At 40.7% G+C, this 16809-nt stretch overlaps 1 protein-coding gene across 1 annotated transcript in view; it reads right to left on the reverse strand.

The window, feature by feature from the left end:
* Positions 1–3057: 3057 nt before the first annotated feature.
* The window catches only part of LOC120517230 (selenoprotein N-like), a 60754-nt gene continuing 47002 nt past the window's right edge, over positions 3058–16809 (reverse strand). Inside the window, exons 14-19 of the mRNA XM_039739403.1 lie at positions 15719–15800; positions 10816–11004; positions 10508–10613; positions 7195–7307; positions 5348–5446; positions 3058–3989 (exon numbers count right to left, since the gene is read on the reverse strand). Coding sequence (XP_039595337.1) covers positions 3816–3989; positions 5348–5446; positions 7195–7307; positions 10508–10613; positions 10816–11004; positions 15719–15800 — 763 coding nt within the window. The 3' untranslated portion in view covers positions 3058–3815. The remainder of the gene's footprint in view (positions 3990–5347; positions 5447–7194; positions 7308–10507; positions 10614–10815; positions 11005–15718; positions 15801–16809) is intronic.

Here is a 16809-nt window from a genome sequence, read left to right on the forward strand (position 1 = left end):
CTTATGGGAAAGAAGAAAAAAGGAAAAAAAAATCACTGGGACCCCCAGGGTTAAAATTTCAGATCCCAAAGCAGTCGGTCTTGTCTGTATAGTCCTAGAGGGCAACTTATGCCAAATTTGGTCCAGAATGATTTAAAGACTTAATTTGACAGAGTTGATTTAATTTGGCATAAGTGACACTGGTCAGCAAAAAAAAAAAGATATTGCTGTGAAAGCAGATCTCTGTGAAGTGCTCTAAATTAATTAGAAATATAAAATACAATAATTAATCACCGAAGTATTCACCCCCTTCAAGTCAGCCCTTAGTGAATGCACCTTTGCCAGTCATAATGGCCTTGAGTCTGCATGCGCAGGTCAAAAAAAACTCCATTTTGGTCTCCAAAGGCCATAGAACGTCCTATGTGACAGTAGAGTCCCCCAGGTGCCTTCTGGCAAACCAACTGTGTGTTGTTTTTTTTTTCCTCTTTGCTTTTGTCCCATAAAGCTGTGATTGGTGAAGCAGCCAGACAATACAGTAGCCATTGTTTGCACAGTCTCTCCAATCTGAGTCACTGCAGCTTGTAACTCTTTCAGAGTTCTCTGCTGTCTCTTGGTGGCTTCCCTCTTTACTGCTTTTCTTGTACCATCACTCAGTTTTTGTGGATGGCCTGCTCCAGGCAGGTTTACTGCTGTGCCATACTTGATAATTGACTGAACTCTATGGGATATTCTGTGACGTGGACATGTTCTCATCTCCATCCCCTACACTTGTGCTTTACAATCCCCATTTCCATGCAGTTGTCCGGAGTGTTCTTCATTGTGTAGGTTAGGTCACCATGCTGACTGGCCACAAGCTGGCCCTTCCACATAACGAGGGGCATTTATCCAGCAATGAACTGAAACCCCAAACAGCTGATGTCCATTGAACTCATTCTTTGACTTCTAAAACCAGTTGGCTGCACCAGTGAGGACTTAGGAGTAACATTTAATACTGATGTAATTTAGTTATTTTGTGTTTTAGATTTGTAATTTAGACCACATTGCAGAAATCTGTTTCCATTTGGAGAAAAATGAAATCCTCAGTTATTTGATGTTGTAAGAAAATAAAAAAAATAAAAATGTGAATACTCTTTATAAGTTAAGCACACAAACTGTAGGAGAAAGTGTAAACTTTATGCTGACTCTCTGAACAGACAGTTGAAGCAGAAACACTAACTGCTGTGCCATCGTGCTCCATCTGAGCAATGTCGTCCACTAGTCTAATGTACAGAATTGGTCCCTTTTGGCTTCTATTATGTCACTCCTCTATTTTGTTTTTCTCTTTGTACACAAAATAATGAGATTAAACATTTTTTCCTCTACCAACATGCATGGCCTAAGGAACATATAAAAAAAATTCTTTGGTGGAGTATTCAACTTTTAAAGTCTACACAACAGAGTTGCCTTTTTTATATTACACTTCTGTATCACACAGAGGACACAGCTCAGCCACTCTCAAATCAGCAGGAGGTCTGTATTTAAGAATAAAGACCTGTTGGGACAGGAGCTGGTATGAAGTCTGAGACTTACTGGCGGGGCTTTACTCCGTGCTGGCATTTCCCACTTCCTTTAGGTATTAAACACACAGTCAGTTTGGATCACATTACCAACCTTTGTAAGAACAGAATATCCATTTGCACCCGCATTCTGTACATCGGCACACAGACAGACGTCTGAGGGGACTGAACGCTACCCACCCTCGGTTATTCTGCATGCATCACTGGGAGTACACAGACAATTCTTTAAAACTGGGTAAAGTAATTATTACCTAAGGATCTCTGTAACTTGAATTCCATTTGAACCATTCAAACAAAATTTTACTGACGTGTCACTTTGCACTGGGACTAGTTTAACCTGGGGTTACATTTTTACTGACTTTTTTCAGAAGGTAAAAGTCAGTCAATCAGTCTCCAACCCGCTATAACCTAAGGGTGCAAGGCAGGAACAAATCCTGGGCAGGGTGCCAGCCCACCACAGGACACACACACACACACACCCTAGGGACAATTTAGAATCGCCAATGCACCTAACCTGCATGTCTTTGGACTGTGGGAGGAAACCCACACAGACACGGGGAGAACATGCAAACTCCACCCAGGGAGGACCGGGAAGCGAACCCTGGTCTCCTAACTGCGAGGCACCAGCGCTACCCACTGCACCACCATGTCACCTAGAAGCTAAAAGTCTCCATAATATTTCACTGAAATGAAAACATACAGTCTGAAATGTTCTTGACAGGAGTGATTTGGGTGGGATTACAATTCCTGAGGTCCTCTGTTAAAAATCACTTTACACAACCTCCTGAAGTAAAACTAATCTCATCCAAATAGAGCTTTAGCTGAATATATTTATTTGAAACTAAAGTAAATGAAAAAACACCACGTTTCCTCCAGCACACTTTTTTTATTATGACTTGTAACACATACACACTCAGCTTTGCACAATGGTGCTATACAGTTTGCCACTGGAAAAAAAAAACCAATACAGTCTAATTCAGACCTATAAATACCTGGGAGTGCAGCTGGATGACAAATTGGACTGGACTGCCAATACTGATGCTCTGTGTAAGAAAGGTCAGAGCAGACTATACTTCCTTAGAAGGTTGGCGTCCTTCAACATCTGCAATAAGATGCTGCAGATGTTCTACCAGACGGTTGTGGCGAATGCCCTCTTCTATACGGTGGTGTGCTGGGGAGGCAGCTTAAACAAGGACGCCTCACGCCTGGACAAACTTTTTAAGAAGGCAGGCTCTTTTGTAGGAATGAAGCTGGACAGTTTAACATCCGTGGCAGAGCGATGGGCGCTGAGCAAACTCCTGTCAATCATGAAGAATCCACTGCATCCACTGAACAGTGTCATCTCCAGACAGAGGAGCAGCTTCAGCGACAGACTGCTGTCACCGTCCTGCTCCACTGACAGACTGAGGAGATCGTTCCTCCTCCACACTATGCGACTCTTCAGCTTCACCCGGGAGGGTAAACGTTAACATTATACAAAGTTATTGTCTGTTTTTACCTGCATTTTTATTACTCTTTAATTCAATATTGGTTTTTTGTATCAGTTTGCTGCTGCTGGATTATGTGAATTTCCCCTTGGGGATTAATAAAGTATTTAATTCCTTTGGTTCCAGCTGGATGAATTGCTGCCGTTCTCCACCCAGGGGACATGAAAAGCATTCTTGGGGAGAAAACATCAGGAGAGCGCCTCAGGCCAGCATGCCATCCAGCTGTTTTCAGCCACAATATGGGGTAATGTGTGTCTTAATAAAAGGGGTGTACTGGAACCCAATGAGCAGCCTCTTAAAGGTGAAAGAAGGTGAGAAACTTTTAACATTTGTGTAACTGCTGCTCAACATCAGACCCAATCCCACCCAAAGAGGGTTTGAAGACAAGGCCTTCATAGAGAGCAGTGGTCCAAAAAAGAAAAAATCTACCCACTCCCTACCGCCTTTAGTGGCTCCACTGGGAGGCTACCATTATAGCCATTTTAAAAAAAAAAAAAATTAAGTATAAAAAAAAAAGATATAAATACAAACAGTTACATATTGCAGTCATACATTATACAGTACTGTTTCTACTGTGAAGCAGACACACCGCCAGCCCAACTGCCCATTTTCATCAACACGTCACACAAGCAAACAAATCTCACATGTACGACGAGTGAATCAGTGCTCAGGTTCTTCTGCCTGAGGGACTAGACCGCTTTTACAGCATGGGACTGATGGTGTGCCTAGGTCTCCAAGATAGTCTGTAGAGAACATCCATCCTTTTGAGGGTACCTGTCTGCTTCTCAGATCTCTAATGACTTAAATATTCTGTGGCCTTTTCCAAGCCTTCCTTCAGAAAGTTGACATAGGATGAAGTAGAAGGGTCCTCAAAGCTATTTGAGAAACTAAAGAGGCCTCCTTCAACGGAATCCTCAGGCTTCATGGAGGTCAGGTCTAAGAAGTCATTGGCATTAATGTGATGAACCTGGGAGGACAAAAATGGAAGAGATTTCTGTGCAAAGAGATCAAAGTGAAAGCACATGTCTGCACCACCACTGTCAAACATTGGCTCACTTGAAAGTAGGAGTATGCAGTTCATCTCAAAAATATTTTGTACAGTAAGTCCCCTATATACCAACGTTCAAGTTACAAACGTGTTATCCAATAAATTAAATTCTTTAAATAGCTGAACAATTAAAAACTGTAGTGTAACTTCAGATTTCACGGCAGAGCGTGTCTGGCGCTAGATGGAGCGTAAAACCCATGCATTCTCAGTCACGTCTGTACATCCTCTTGTGCTTTTGGCTGTTCTCTCTATGTACGCAGAGTTAACATGCTTTGTTTCATGCCTGAAATGTTTGGAATTAAGCATATACCACAAGAACACAGGTAGAAAGTCGTTAAAGGTAAGTTCTTCTTCATCATCATCAGAGAACCACTTTAAACGTGCAATACAAAACCAAGAGAGTAAGCACAATAGGGACCTTGGGTCAGATCTCGTGAACAGCTTGTTCTCGTCGACTTGTCCTAATCGACTCTATAATGTCTGATCTTCAGAGATGAGCATCCCAGCAGGAGTACTACAGGTTAAGTGAGGGCTTTTATTTTGATACGCTCAAACTGGAGTTAGTGCCTGAAGAACGTCTTTCGTGATGCCTTTTCTTTTTTCCCTTCCATGAACAGTTACTGGAAAATCGATATTAAATGATGGGCAGTAGGTGTCAAGTGATGATGCCACCCGATTGCTCATTGTGTGTGTGGAGGTTGGATTTGGATTTGAAGACAATCACATGGGTTCGTTCACAGTAAGCTAGTCTACTGTACCAAGGTCAGCTGATGGAAACCAATGGGAATAAGTAAATTTTCAATTGTTGTTAAAATAAACTAGCAATCTACAATTAAATACAAATATTAATTTTTAAAAGTACTTAGTGTACTCTACAGTACAAATATGTTTGATAGGAGCTGAGGAGAGGTAGATTAGGACTGCATACGTAGGCTACTGGATAGCATAAACGGTGATATCAGCTGACGGAAAACAATAGAAATAAAAATTTACTTTCTGTTTACTGTTAAAATACACAAGACATCAGTAACATACAAATATTAACATTTAAAAGCATGTTCTTATGTACTAATAGCTATATATGTACATGTTTTCAATAGGAGTTGAGGAATGGGGGTTGCATTGTATTCGTTGGGTGCCTACGCTAACTTTGCTGGACTTATAAAAGGAATGGACTTGCAAATACGCTCTCAGAACACAACTCCTTCGTATGTGCAGGACTTACTGTATTTAAAAAAAAAAAAACAAACAAACTGGTAACCATGTTGAAGACGTACCACAGTTCCATTTGGCAAGCAGATCATCATTTCCACAGGGAAGTTGTACTTCTCCAAATGTAGGGTGGCCCGCTGTGAATTGGCATTCTCCTTCTCAGCCTGTTGTGACAATAAATACATCAACCAACAGATATATAGTGCCTTTCAGAGATAAGGAAGAATATCGGCACCACAGAATACTCACTATATGGTTATATAAACACATAGCACTAGCCATTAGATTTGCACCTTTTTGTCAATGACTTTCATGGATATCTTATGAATTTTTTCCCCCCCATTAGGATACTTTTAATATCTAAATTTAGTTATTTTCCAACAGTCCCTTCATTACCTGTCTTGTGAACTTTCTTCCTTTATGGTGGCTTTCTTTTAATGTCTATCAATTGAATGTCTCCCTTTATATGGCCACTCATACCTATCAAATCAACTTTCGCTCTTTTGCAAATCCAGCAAGTTTCCTCTTTTTTCACATTAAATAACTTTTCTTGTACATCTTCTCTTCTACAGTTCCTGTCATACACTTGGATCAATGAAAGATTAGAGACAGGTCTTCAAATCAAATTTTTCAATCCTGTGTGACTGCATTTCCTCTGCAGGTGATGTTCATATTTTAAAGAATTTATTTAACAATGTTTTACAAAAATGCACGTGTTTTGCCCATTGTGAGCATAACACTGGATTTTGTGTGTCATGCGACATGAGTAACATAACACTTGTCACTGACACTTTTCTATTGTTTGCTGTAATCCACCATCTCTGCCATTATTATAAACCACAAGAAATAACATGTAAAAAATATATTTAGGGTGGAGCATTCCTTTAATTAAGTTAGCTAAATTAATTGAGGATGATAAGATGGATAGGAAATACACCATATTAGACAGATACCAAGGCAGACATGAAAGGCACTACAGAGGATGACAATATGAGGTTATATAAAAGGTACTATTGAAGATAAATAATCAGGCTGATAAGAAAGGCACTACATAAGATAGATAATAAGAGATATGATAAGCATTATGTCATTTATGGTACATAAATAGCTTCCATTTGTAGCTAAGACTGCAATGGAAGACATGGGCCTAGTACTGCAGGTGGGCATGGCAAGTCTTTACATGCACTCCATACTCAGCTGAAAAAGATGCCCTCGGGATGACTACAATGCTCTGATGTTATGGTGTTTGTGTATTCATTTGTTAAGTGAGACTTCCGGACAATGCTGTGGTCAACACCCACCAGCCAACCTGTGAAATGTACGGATGGATGCAGCAGTAAGGCATTCTGAAATAGGGTGTATGATGGCAGCTGTTAGGAGTGAACGTTTCCACAGCAGCAGCCTTGGGGGCTCCATTGCAAAGACAAGGTTTTGAGACCAGGAGATTCCACCCATCAGTGTGTAGTATTCTAAGGAAAGCACTTTTGTCACAAAGCAGTAATGAAGACTGTAATTAGGTTACATTTGTTATGACAGCACAGCGGTTAGCACTGTTGTCTCAAAGCTTCAGGGACTTGGGGTCAAGTCCCAGCTCAGTTTAGGTTTGTGTGAAGTTGGTACTATGTCTGTCTGTATCTGAGAAGACTTCCTCGGCGGAGCCCCGTTTCCTCCCATATTCCAAGATGTGCCGGCTTGGTTAACTGGCAACTCTAAATTGGCCTGATGTAGGTGTTTAATGTACCCAGTGATGAACTGGTAACCAGGCTGGAGTTGCTTACCGCCTTGTGCCTCATGCTTCAGGGATATGTTCTGGATCCCTGCTTAATGTGATTTAAAAGTAGGTTTATGTTTTTTTGGTCTGTTATTTGAATCCTCTTTATGGAGTTTTAGATAGTTTTGTTTCCTTCCTTACCTTCAGGTCTTCCAGCTCTTTGACTAATGACCAGCTGCTGATGAAGCTCTGATTGAGCAGAGATAAAACGGGCAGACTTTCCAGGACTGTCTCCCGGAGAGTCCGCCCCGAACCTGTGAGTTAGAGAAAGGGATTATATTGCAATTTTCAGTCACAAGAAGAAATGTCATATAATTGTAGGAGGTTAATCCTCCAAGTGTTCCCTCATATTAGACCTGGTTGTAGAAGAGACTGGCATTGCCCATTTTGGTATGCTCTGGAACCAAACACTCTTAATTCAGCTCAAGTGTCAAGTTTCTCTCCTCACAGGGCCTTTTTAGAATTCACCCTAAGGGCCTTATCTGATAAAATGACTATTAACAAAATGACACCCAGAGATGTCTCCTCGATACACCATCTATACACATGATCAGGGACAAAGGGTCATAACTCAACGGTGGACAACATTGATGGATAAAAGGCTGCACCACTTTTCAACCAAAAGTTTGTGTTTATGTGCACCCAAGGACGCAAAGGAAAAATATCTATTCCTGCACCAAATTCATGCTTTCTCTATATGCTCACTTTTCTCAACCTGGTTATAACTTCTTCTCACAGGAGCGACCCTGTTGCCTAGGGCCTTGATGTAACAAAGGCTGGAACAATCCGTTTAACTTCAAAGGGCATCCTAGTTGAAGTGTGAAAGAATTGTCTGTGCTGGAGTTAGATGAGGATGCCATTAGTCTAAACCCTGCTAAAGAATAGCAAGTGCACAAGCAAGAGAGACACCAGACGTAAAAGCCACACATTTGTCTTGCTAAATATGGGAGTTAACTGATCACTATCTGCCCAGAAAATGTAGACATTGCTAGCAGAAGAGGACACTGTGTGTAAAACTTCAAAGTAAACTGTAGTACTGCATGCCCAAGGTGAAGAAGGAGAAAAGAAGAAAGACAGAAAAGTTCTCTGAAGACCTTTCTACATGTGTTTGAGAAAGCCAACTGGGACAAGAATAATGTATTGTATACACCAAATCATAAGTACACCTACTTTGCTTCCGAAAGTTATTAATTACAACTTAGGGTAAAGTAACAACCTTTGTAAAGATACGTTTTTAGCTATTATAGGTTTATCTTCCTAACTCCAGCAGGAAAGTCAGAGCAGTTTCACACAAACACAAACGCATGCACACACATGCTGCATGTTTGGGATTAAACCAGTGCAAACTAGCTGTGAGCCAATCACTGCTACCTTAATACACTTTATAACTACTGAACACACATCCATTCTGACCACATTAATTGAAAGATCAAAATTCATAAATTATGTGCTTTATTCTTTTGGTAAAAAAGATCAATTAAGCTATCATGATTCCATGTTTTGTGTTGTTTAGTTATTGTCCTTCGTCTCTATATATAATTTTTTTTTCTCCATCATCTATTGTCCATATGTTATAAATAAATTGTATTTTATGATGTATTGTTGCATATGTGTTTGGGTTATTTGTTGAAAAAGAGTCTATTAAAGTTATTTAATGTAGACATTAGCGGATTTTGTTCATGTATGATCAATTGTATGGATGTTTTCAAATTTCTAGCATTCCTGCAGGAAGGTGAAAGTGAGACCCTTCACACATTCTATAAATTGTCTCAACAAAATGGCCAAAACATGGCAGCTTCATACATTCAGATGCTGATGTATGTCTATTTGAAACAGCTTGTTCAATTTCATCAGACAGATGCTTAGCTGGACTGTGATCTGGCAATGCCATTGCAAGAAAAGGAATTCAACTTCACTTTGTTTGTGACATGGAGTTCTGGATCTAACAATGCGGTCATTTACTGTAGAACAGGTGAACAACGTGATGTCTAAGTCAAATAGCAGGTGAACCCAATAAAGGGGTCACTCTGTGTATGTCTGCTAATCAAAGGACAGGAGAACTCAAAGTGGTCACTCAAAGTAGACAGAGTCACCGATAATCAAATGGCAAGTGGACCTGGCCAACAGGCCACTCTGTCAAAGGACGATTGGGTCAAATAAAGATGAATTCCCAGTAGGTAGAGTCACTGCTAGTCAAAGGGCAGGAGGACCTACTACGTGAGCTCTCATTGTATCCATGACTACTGTCGGTCAAAAGCTGGGTGGTGGACATAAAAAGATCACTTAGTTATAAGGGAGGTGCACCTAAAAACAGGTCACTCTATATTTGTACAAAAGAATATACAGTGGAACCTCTAGATACGATCACATCTGTATACGAGAAATTCAAGATAAGAATAAGAAAAATTCGAATCTAAATACGAGCATTGGCTCGCGTAACGAGTCACGAGCCAGGCTATGGTTATGCGTGACGCGTTTCCCGATCCGCCTTCGACTCGGGGATTCACCAAAGCTGACGCTGCCAGCCTGTCAGCTCACTCAGTGTTCCTTGTTCTCCCGTAGCGTGAGGATCTACGCATTTGTGCGCTTGTGATTTCATTGTTTCACTGTAGCAGTTCGCTGTATAAGCATATCCAAAAATATCGTGGACATGCAGACGGAGAATAGGAGACGATTGCCCTCAAGAGGAGAGAGAGAGCGAGTGAGAGAGATGAGAGAGAGAGAGCGAGTGAGAGAGATGAGGAGAGAGAGAGAGAGAGAGAGAGAGATGTGCAAGAGAGAGAAGAACCATCAGCTCCGTTATGCTCACATGACGCTCAGCAGACAAAGTGTATCCATACTACTTGTGTTGCAAGACATCGCTCGTTTTATCAAGTCAAAATTAATTTAAAAATTTAGCTTGTGTTGCAAAACACTCGTAAACCAAGTTACTTTCAAACCGAGGTTCCACTTGTATATATTATTTATCAGTGTTATTTGTTAGAAAAATTGATTTTTATGTTGATATTTTTGGGGGTGCGGAACGGATTAACTGGATTTCCATTATTTTCAATGGGGAAGTTTGTTCTAGATACAAGAAATTTGCTATACAAGCTCAGTGCTGGAACGAATTAAACTCGTATCTCGAGGTTCCACTGTAATTATAAAATATTATAAAAGTGGGGTGACACCCCAAGAGGTCAAACACTACCAAGTGTACATAACCCAAGCAGGCCCTTAATTTTTTGGCTATGAATATTTAAAAACACAAAACACCCAACAGGAGCAAAAAGAGCAGATTAAAACTAAAGACAATCATATAAGCATGCTAGACTTCCTAATAAAAAGAATGGAGACCATCCAGTAGGCTTCACTACTTCTGTCTTTTCATGACATTTGACCTAAGGCCTTATGTGAGAAAAATGAGCACACACTGAAGATGTAAGGCTGGTCATTGCCAACACAGTAGCCATACCTCAGCAGGACTGGTCATCTAAAGCCCCCCACAATAAAATGGAATGCACTAGCTTCTTCTCCACCTCAGCCCTTTCAAAGGCTTCAGAAAATGGAAAGTATGAAACCTGCGAGGAAGCAAAGTATAACGTTATATTTTCTCCCATGGCTGAAAATTGCTAAATTTACCCTTCTTGAATTCCCTACAAAACCTCTCATATTTCTAGTTGCCCACTACATTCATTTTAGTTCAACTCGTAAGGACCAGGACTACAACAAAAGCCATACCATCACCCTTTTAAGCACATGAGGTGTACCAGAGGGAGTTACCTTCTTAAAGGGGTACATCGTGACCTCTAGGTGACGTAAAGCCTCCTCCATGGCGATTTCCGACTGCCAAGCAATTTCCTCGAACACAAACTGGATTGGCTCGCTGTTAACATCCCGACGGTCAATCATATTGCCATTTTCATCGTGAATCACAGAAGGCGTTGATGGGCCGGAGGCCTCCAGTTCCATCTGTCAGAAGAAGAATTGTTAGAATTGAAGCTTCATATATTCCAGTGATGGACAATGCAACTGTTTAGTATTAGCCTTGTGAAAACTAAACTCACTCGTTGTATGAGTAAGCAGGGGTTATGGACCCCATCATTGAATGGATACTGTCATTTAGATGTTTGCTAACCTAACTACTAACACACTTGGCCAATTTTAGGATTCATCACTTTTGAATGATCACTCAGAAATGTGGTACAGTGATTACTGCTACTGCCTCGTGGATCCACAAATCTGTGGTTGAATTCCATGCCTGGTTTCCTCCTGCAGGCAGTCTGTACATTCTACCTATGTTTGCTTGTGCCTCCATACCAGCCCTCCTGACCTCCCAATACTCTGATTTTGTTTCCATTTCCAGATGTATTCATGTTGAGTTAAATGGTTGTCATGGAGGTTAATATTTAACATTTTATGATGGTTTGTCAATGGTCATTTAAAGAGTCAACTGGATATTTAAGAGATAAAAAAACAAATTTCTGACAAGTAAACATAAATATCTTTTGTGAAAAGTATAAAAAAATGTTAAAAAGAAGCATTTTTTTCAGGAAGTCATGTTTTATTGGTAAGAACTGCTATGTTTTATGATTTACATAACCTTCTCCTGAATTTCTGTTAAGTGTCGATTTGGGATGTACAATGTAATTGATTGAATGCTTTATTATAACATGCACAAATTCTGTGCAGTTTACAAGCGACTTGCTGAATGCAAAGCTTTCATTTAGTTTGTATGAGCTTTGGGAACAGGGACACTTTAAATTTTGCTTAATGGGGGATGGACTCATATAATATAGACTGCAAGGGACAAGTAAATTCATGTCTCTGGAAGAGAAGCAGGTTTGAGAATGTAGTTTACGACTTAATTACCTGTGTATCTTTTCGTTTTTGTTTGTCTGAAATTTGAGAGGATGCATACAGGGAGTGCAGAATTATTAGGCAAGTTGAATTTTTGAGGATTAATTTTAATATGGAACAAACACAGTGCTATCAGTCAATCCAAAATGTTAATAAACCTGAAACCTGAATGTTTCACAACGGAAATGTGAGTGTGAACATCATCAGGGGAATACATATGTGCGCACAATTATTAGGCAACTATTAGTGTGCAGATTTATTATGCAACTAAAGGAAAAATGAAAAATTTCCCATCTCACTTGTTTATTTTCATCTGTTATAGTGAGAATAATAAACAAACACCTCAAAATTTACAAATAAACATCTCTGACATTTCAAAAAAAATAAATCAATCAATCAATGACCAATATAGCCACCCTTCTTTCCAATAACAGTCATAAGCCTTTCCATTCATGGAGTCTGTCAGTTTCTTGATCTGTTGACGATCAGCTTTTTGTGGAGCAGTGACTACAGCCTCCCAGACACTCTTCAGAGAGGTGTATTGTTTTTCTCCCCCGTAAATCTAGCGTTTAAGAAGTGCCCACAAGTTCTCGATAGGGTTTAGGTCAGATGAGGAAGGGGGGCCATGTCATTATTCCTTCATCTTTAAGGCCTTTACTGGCTGGCCACGCAGTGAGAACTTCGATGCAAGTGATGGAGCATTGGCCTGCATAAAAATCATGGTCTTTTTCCTGTATCACTATTTGAAGAAAGTGTCTTTGAAAAACTGGCAGTAGGTTTGGGAGTTGATTTTGAGTTCATCTTCAATGCAAAAGGTCCAACTAGCTCATCTTTAAAAATACCAGCTCATACCAGTACCCCACCTCCACGTTGGAGTGGAGCTCTGTGCCCATTACTGATCCACAGGTCCATCCATCTGGTCCATCAAGAGTCACTCTCATCTCATCGGTCCATAAAACCTTTGAAAAAAATCTGTCTTCAGATATTTCTTGGCCCAGTTTTGACGTTTCAACTTATGTTTCTTGTTCAGTGGTGGTTGGGTTTCAGCCCTCCTTACCTTGGCCATGTCTTTGAGCACTGAACACCTTGTACTTCTGGGCACTCCAGGTAGGTTGCAGCTCTGGAATATGAAAGTACTGGAGGATAATGGGTTCCTGGTAGCTTCACGTTTGATTCTTCTCAAATCTTTGGCAGCTAATTTGCGTCTTTTGTTCTCAACACGTTTCTTGCGACCCTGTTGACTATTTGCAACAAAATGTTTGATGGTTCTGTGATCACACACCAATATCTTAGCAATTCCAAAAGTGCTGCATCCCTCTGAAAGACTTTTTACAATTTTTGACTTTTCAGAGTCAGTTAAATCTCTTTTTTGGCCCATTTTGCCCGAGGAAAACTAGCTGCCTAATAATTCTGCACACCTTGATATAGAGTGTTGATCTCCTTAGGCCACACCCTCCCTCATTACACAAATACACATCACCTGACGTGCTTAAATCCAATAAGCATTCAAGTTAATACAGCTTGGAGTTGGAATATACGCATTAAAAATGATGATATGGTCAAAATACTCACTTGCCTAATAATTGTGCACACAGTGTATATGCAGGAACAAAGTGTGTGGTGTGGAGTCTGCCTAAGCTGAGTGATCTGAAACTACACACTCACTAGTTAAAGAGGTGTGTCAAGGACAGGATAAAGGAGGTCTATAAAAGTATGCTTCTGTTATGTTTCAGCCTGGGTTCTGCCCCACTGGCTGGGGTGAAAATGCCTCTTCCATGCCGGATTTCTTCATTTTTTGTTTACAGCTGATCATTTAATTGCTATATATTTATTTTTTTCTAGGCGATTCCCCAAGGGGCATTGCCATTGGCTCACCTCCGTCAAGGGACTGCCCTCAACCCTACAAAGACTAAGGAAAACCTTTGCAAGTTTACTGAATGCGCAAGGTGGTTGGGGAGCTCTTCCAGTAGCCATACCACATGCACTTCAGAACAGATCATCCACTTGAAGCTAAGCATGGTTGGGTGTGGCCAGTACTTGCATGGAAGACCATCTAGGAAAGCTTGGGTTGCTGCTGGAAAAGGTGCTGATGAGGCCAGCAGGGGGCGCTTACCCCGTGGTCTGAATGTAGATTCCAATGCCCCAGTGCAGTGACAGGGACACTGAGCTTTACAAATGGTGCTGTCCTTCAGATGCGACGTAAAACTGATGTCCTGACTCTTTGTGGTCATAAAAGATTCCTGAGCATCCTTTGTAAAGAGTAGGGTGTATCCAGATGTCCTGAATAAATTGCCCACCACAGCATAGTCATTCTGGGCCCCTAAGTATCCTGTGTCTCTAATTGGTTCTCTCTCTCACCACTTCACCACCTAACAGTTAATGTGTGGGGCGTGTACTGGCACAAAAATGGCTGCCGTTACATCTTCCAGGTGGATGCTGCACATGGTCATTGAAGTGGCACCTCATTCACTGAAGCACTTTGAGAAGTGAGAAAAGTGCTATAGAAATGTAAATAATTATTATTATTATTATTATGCATTTTTGAAAAGTACTGATATTCTGGATGTGGAAATTTAAAGATCCAGTCTGGAATTCACCACAGAGCCAAAACAGCCTGATGGATTATTTGATTGATGTACTGTATATGATTTTATATTTGACAATTGACTATTTGACTGGTATTCTTATGAGTGATAAGGCATGAGCTAAAAAGAGCATGCTTTAAAAAGAGACTCTGCAATATGATTCGTTACATTAATATAAAATGGAAGTTGCCCGCGTATTGCAGAATAGGGCCGAACACATTAAAAGAGGAACTTGGTGTCATCTGAGATAATGCAAAAATCATAATTTGGGGGTGCAAGGCACACAGACGGATTTTAACCTGGCCCACAGGCATGGGTGAACAGCTGATTGGTAGAAGGTTTGAGAACAGTTCTGGCTAGGGACAACCTGAGGTACATGGACAGAGCATGACAAGGGAGTTGGCTTGGGGATTGAATGAATAGGGAAATGCGGTAAGTAACTTCATCAGTGCAGTCAATCCTGGTGAGGTCAGAGTGGGAGCACAAGCAAGCAAGCAGAAGGAGGCAGATGGCCGTTACCTGATATCTATGCTGGCGAGTATAAAAATGAGAAGGTAATGCTTGGATTTCAGATTATTTAATGATCAAAGGAGTAGGGTCATTCCTTATGACCTCTCCACAGCTATAGCTTCACCAGCTCAGAGTGTCCTCTGGTGGTGTTTGGTGTAGAACTGAAAATCATAATTGAACAGGATCTCTGAGACATTTGAGTGGCCTGCAGCCTGTGTAAGGCTGGGACAAACAGAATATCACTGGTACCACCTGCCATCCCTGAGGAGCTGGGTTAGCACCCTGCCAGACCTCTATGGTCTCTCTGTGTCTCACAGGCCCTCTGAGAATTCACTACCAGCACATACAAAACTCATGTAGTGCTCACCATCTTCCATGACAGCTCTTGTCATCAAAAATGATGAGCAGTAGAGCTTTCCATCTGCCACTGTGGCTTTGCCATTTCCAAAAGGCCCCTGTTGGGTCTGTCCCTCTCCCTGTGACACCTCTGCCCTCTGTCAGACTGATGTTCATGTTCAATTCCCAAGGCAACAGATGCACGCTGTAACAGACTACTAGAAGGGCACTGAACTCCCTGGGGTTTAACATCTGAATAAAAGACTAATGATTGCAATGTGCTTTTTGTAGTTTTATGATTTACTGTGTTTGAATATGATACACATACTAAAAAAAAGTGCATCAAAACTGACCCTCGAGTTAACCGTTTCTCGTTTATATATGCAGAATCCTACCTGTGGAAGGAATCCAATATCCACTTCCATATTACTGCTTTCGCTAGCTCCATATAGCCACTCCATGTCAACATTCAACGACCTGAAGACAAAACAGACAATGAGGGCATGGGATATTCTTCACAGATACACAGGATTATTTTAAGGTATCATTTTATGAATAGGTACAGCTGAGGGCAGCAAAGGGATTCAAATCCTAACCAGATTACTAATTTGTTTCTAGTCCCTGCCAAATCCTAAAGATACGCATATTTGGTTGACCCAAGTCCCTAAATTTTCCCAGAATGGGCAAGAATGTCCAGCAATAGTCCGCCACCCCTTCCAGGATTGGTTACCGATTACTTCTGATACTGCAACCCTTAAAATAAAAACTAGGAGTTTAAAAATCGTAAGGGATCAGCACTAAACTTCAACTGCCTTATGGGTTACGAGAAAGTGTTTAAAAATGAAAGAGCTCCATGACAGTGAAATAGAACTCATTCTTACTGACACAGATTGATTTTCTGTGTGTTTAATAACAAGGTCAACCAAACAATAGGGAACACCATCACCAAGAAGGACACTTAAAACAGGGTTAGAAGTCAGATTTGTTTAAGCCCAATGACAACTCTTTGTCTTTGTGGAGTTTCCATTCTATCTCCACATTTTTAAGAAGCAAGTCCTTGTGGGCTCATCGGACAGCAATTAATGTAGTTTCTTAATACAGACTATTATTGGGTCCTGTTAATGATTTTGTTTACCACATGTTGCATTTCCTTTGGAGTCTCTTGTTCATAATTTAAACCTCAGCAACTCAAATTCACATCTTTGGTTAACTGATATTTATTTATTATCTTCTAATTTACATGAGGGCAGCAAGGTAGAATAGTATCCTGGTTTCAAGCTCCATGACTAGACATTGTCCCTGTTCTCTGCATGACTTCCTCCCATATCTCCAAAGATGTGCTGGAAACTCTAAACTGACCCCAGTATGACTATGGGTATGTATTTGAGTAGACCCTGGGCTTTTTCTGCTTAGCATCCAGTATTGCCAGGATAGGCTTTGGACTTGCCGCACTTCTACTTTAAATAGGTGGGTTCAAGAATATTAA

This window comes from Polypterus senegalus, chromosome 17, assembly GCF_016835505.1.
Source record: "Polypterus senegalus isolate Bchr_013 chromosome 17, ASM1683550v1, whole genome shotgun sequence".
In the NCBI taxonomy this organism is placed as follows: Eukaryota; Metazoa; Chordata; class Cladistia; order Polypteriformes; family Polypteridae; genus Polypterus; species Polypterus senegalus.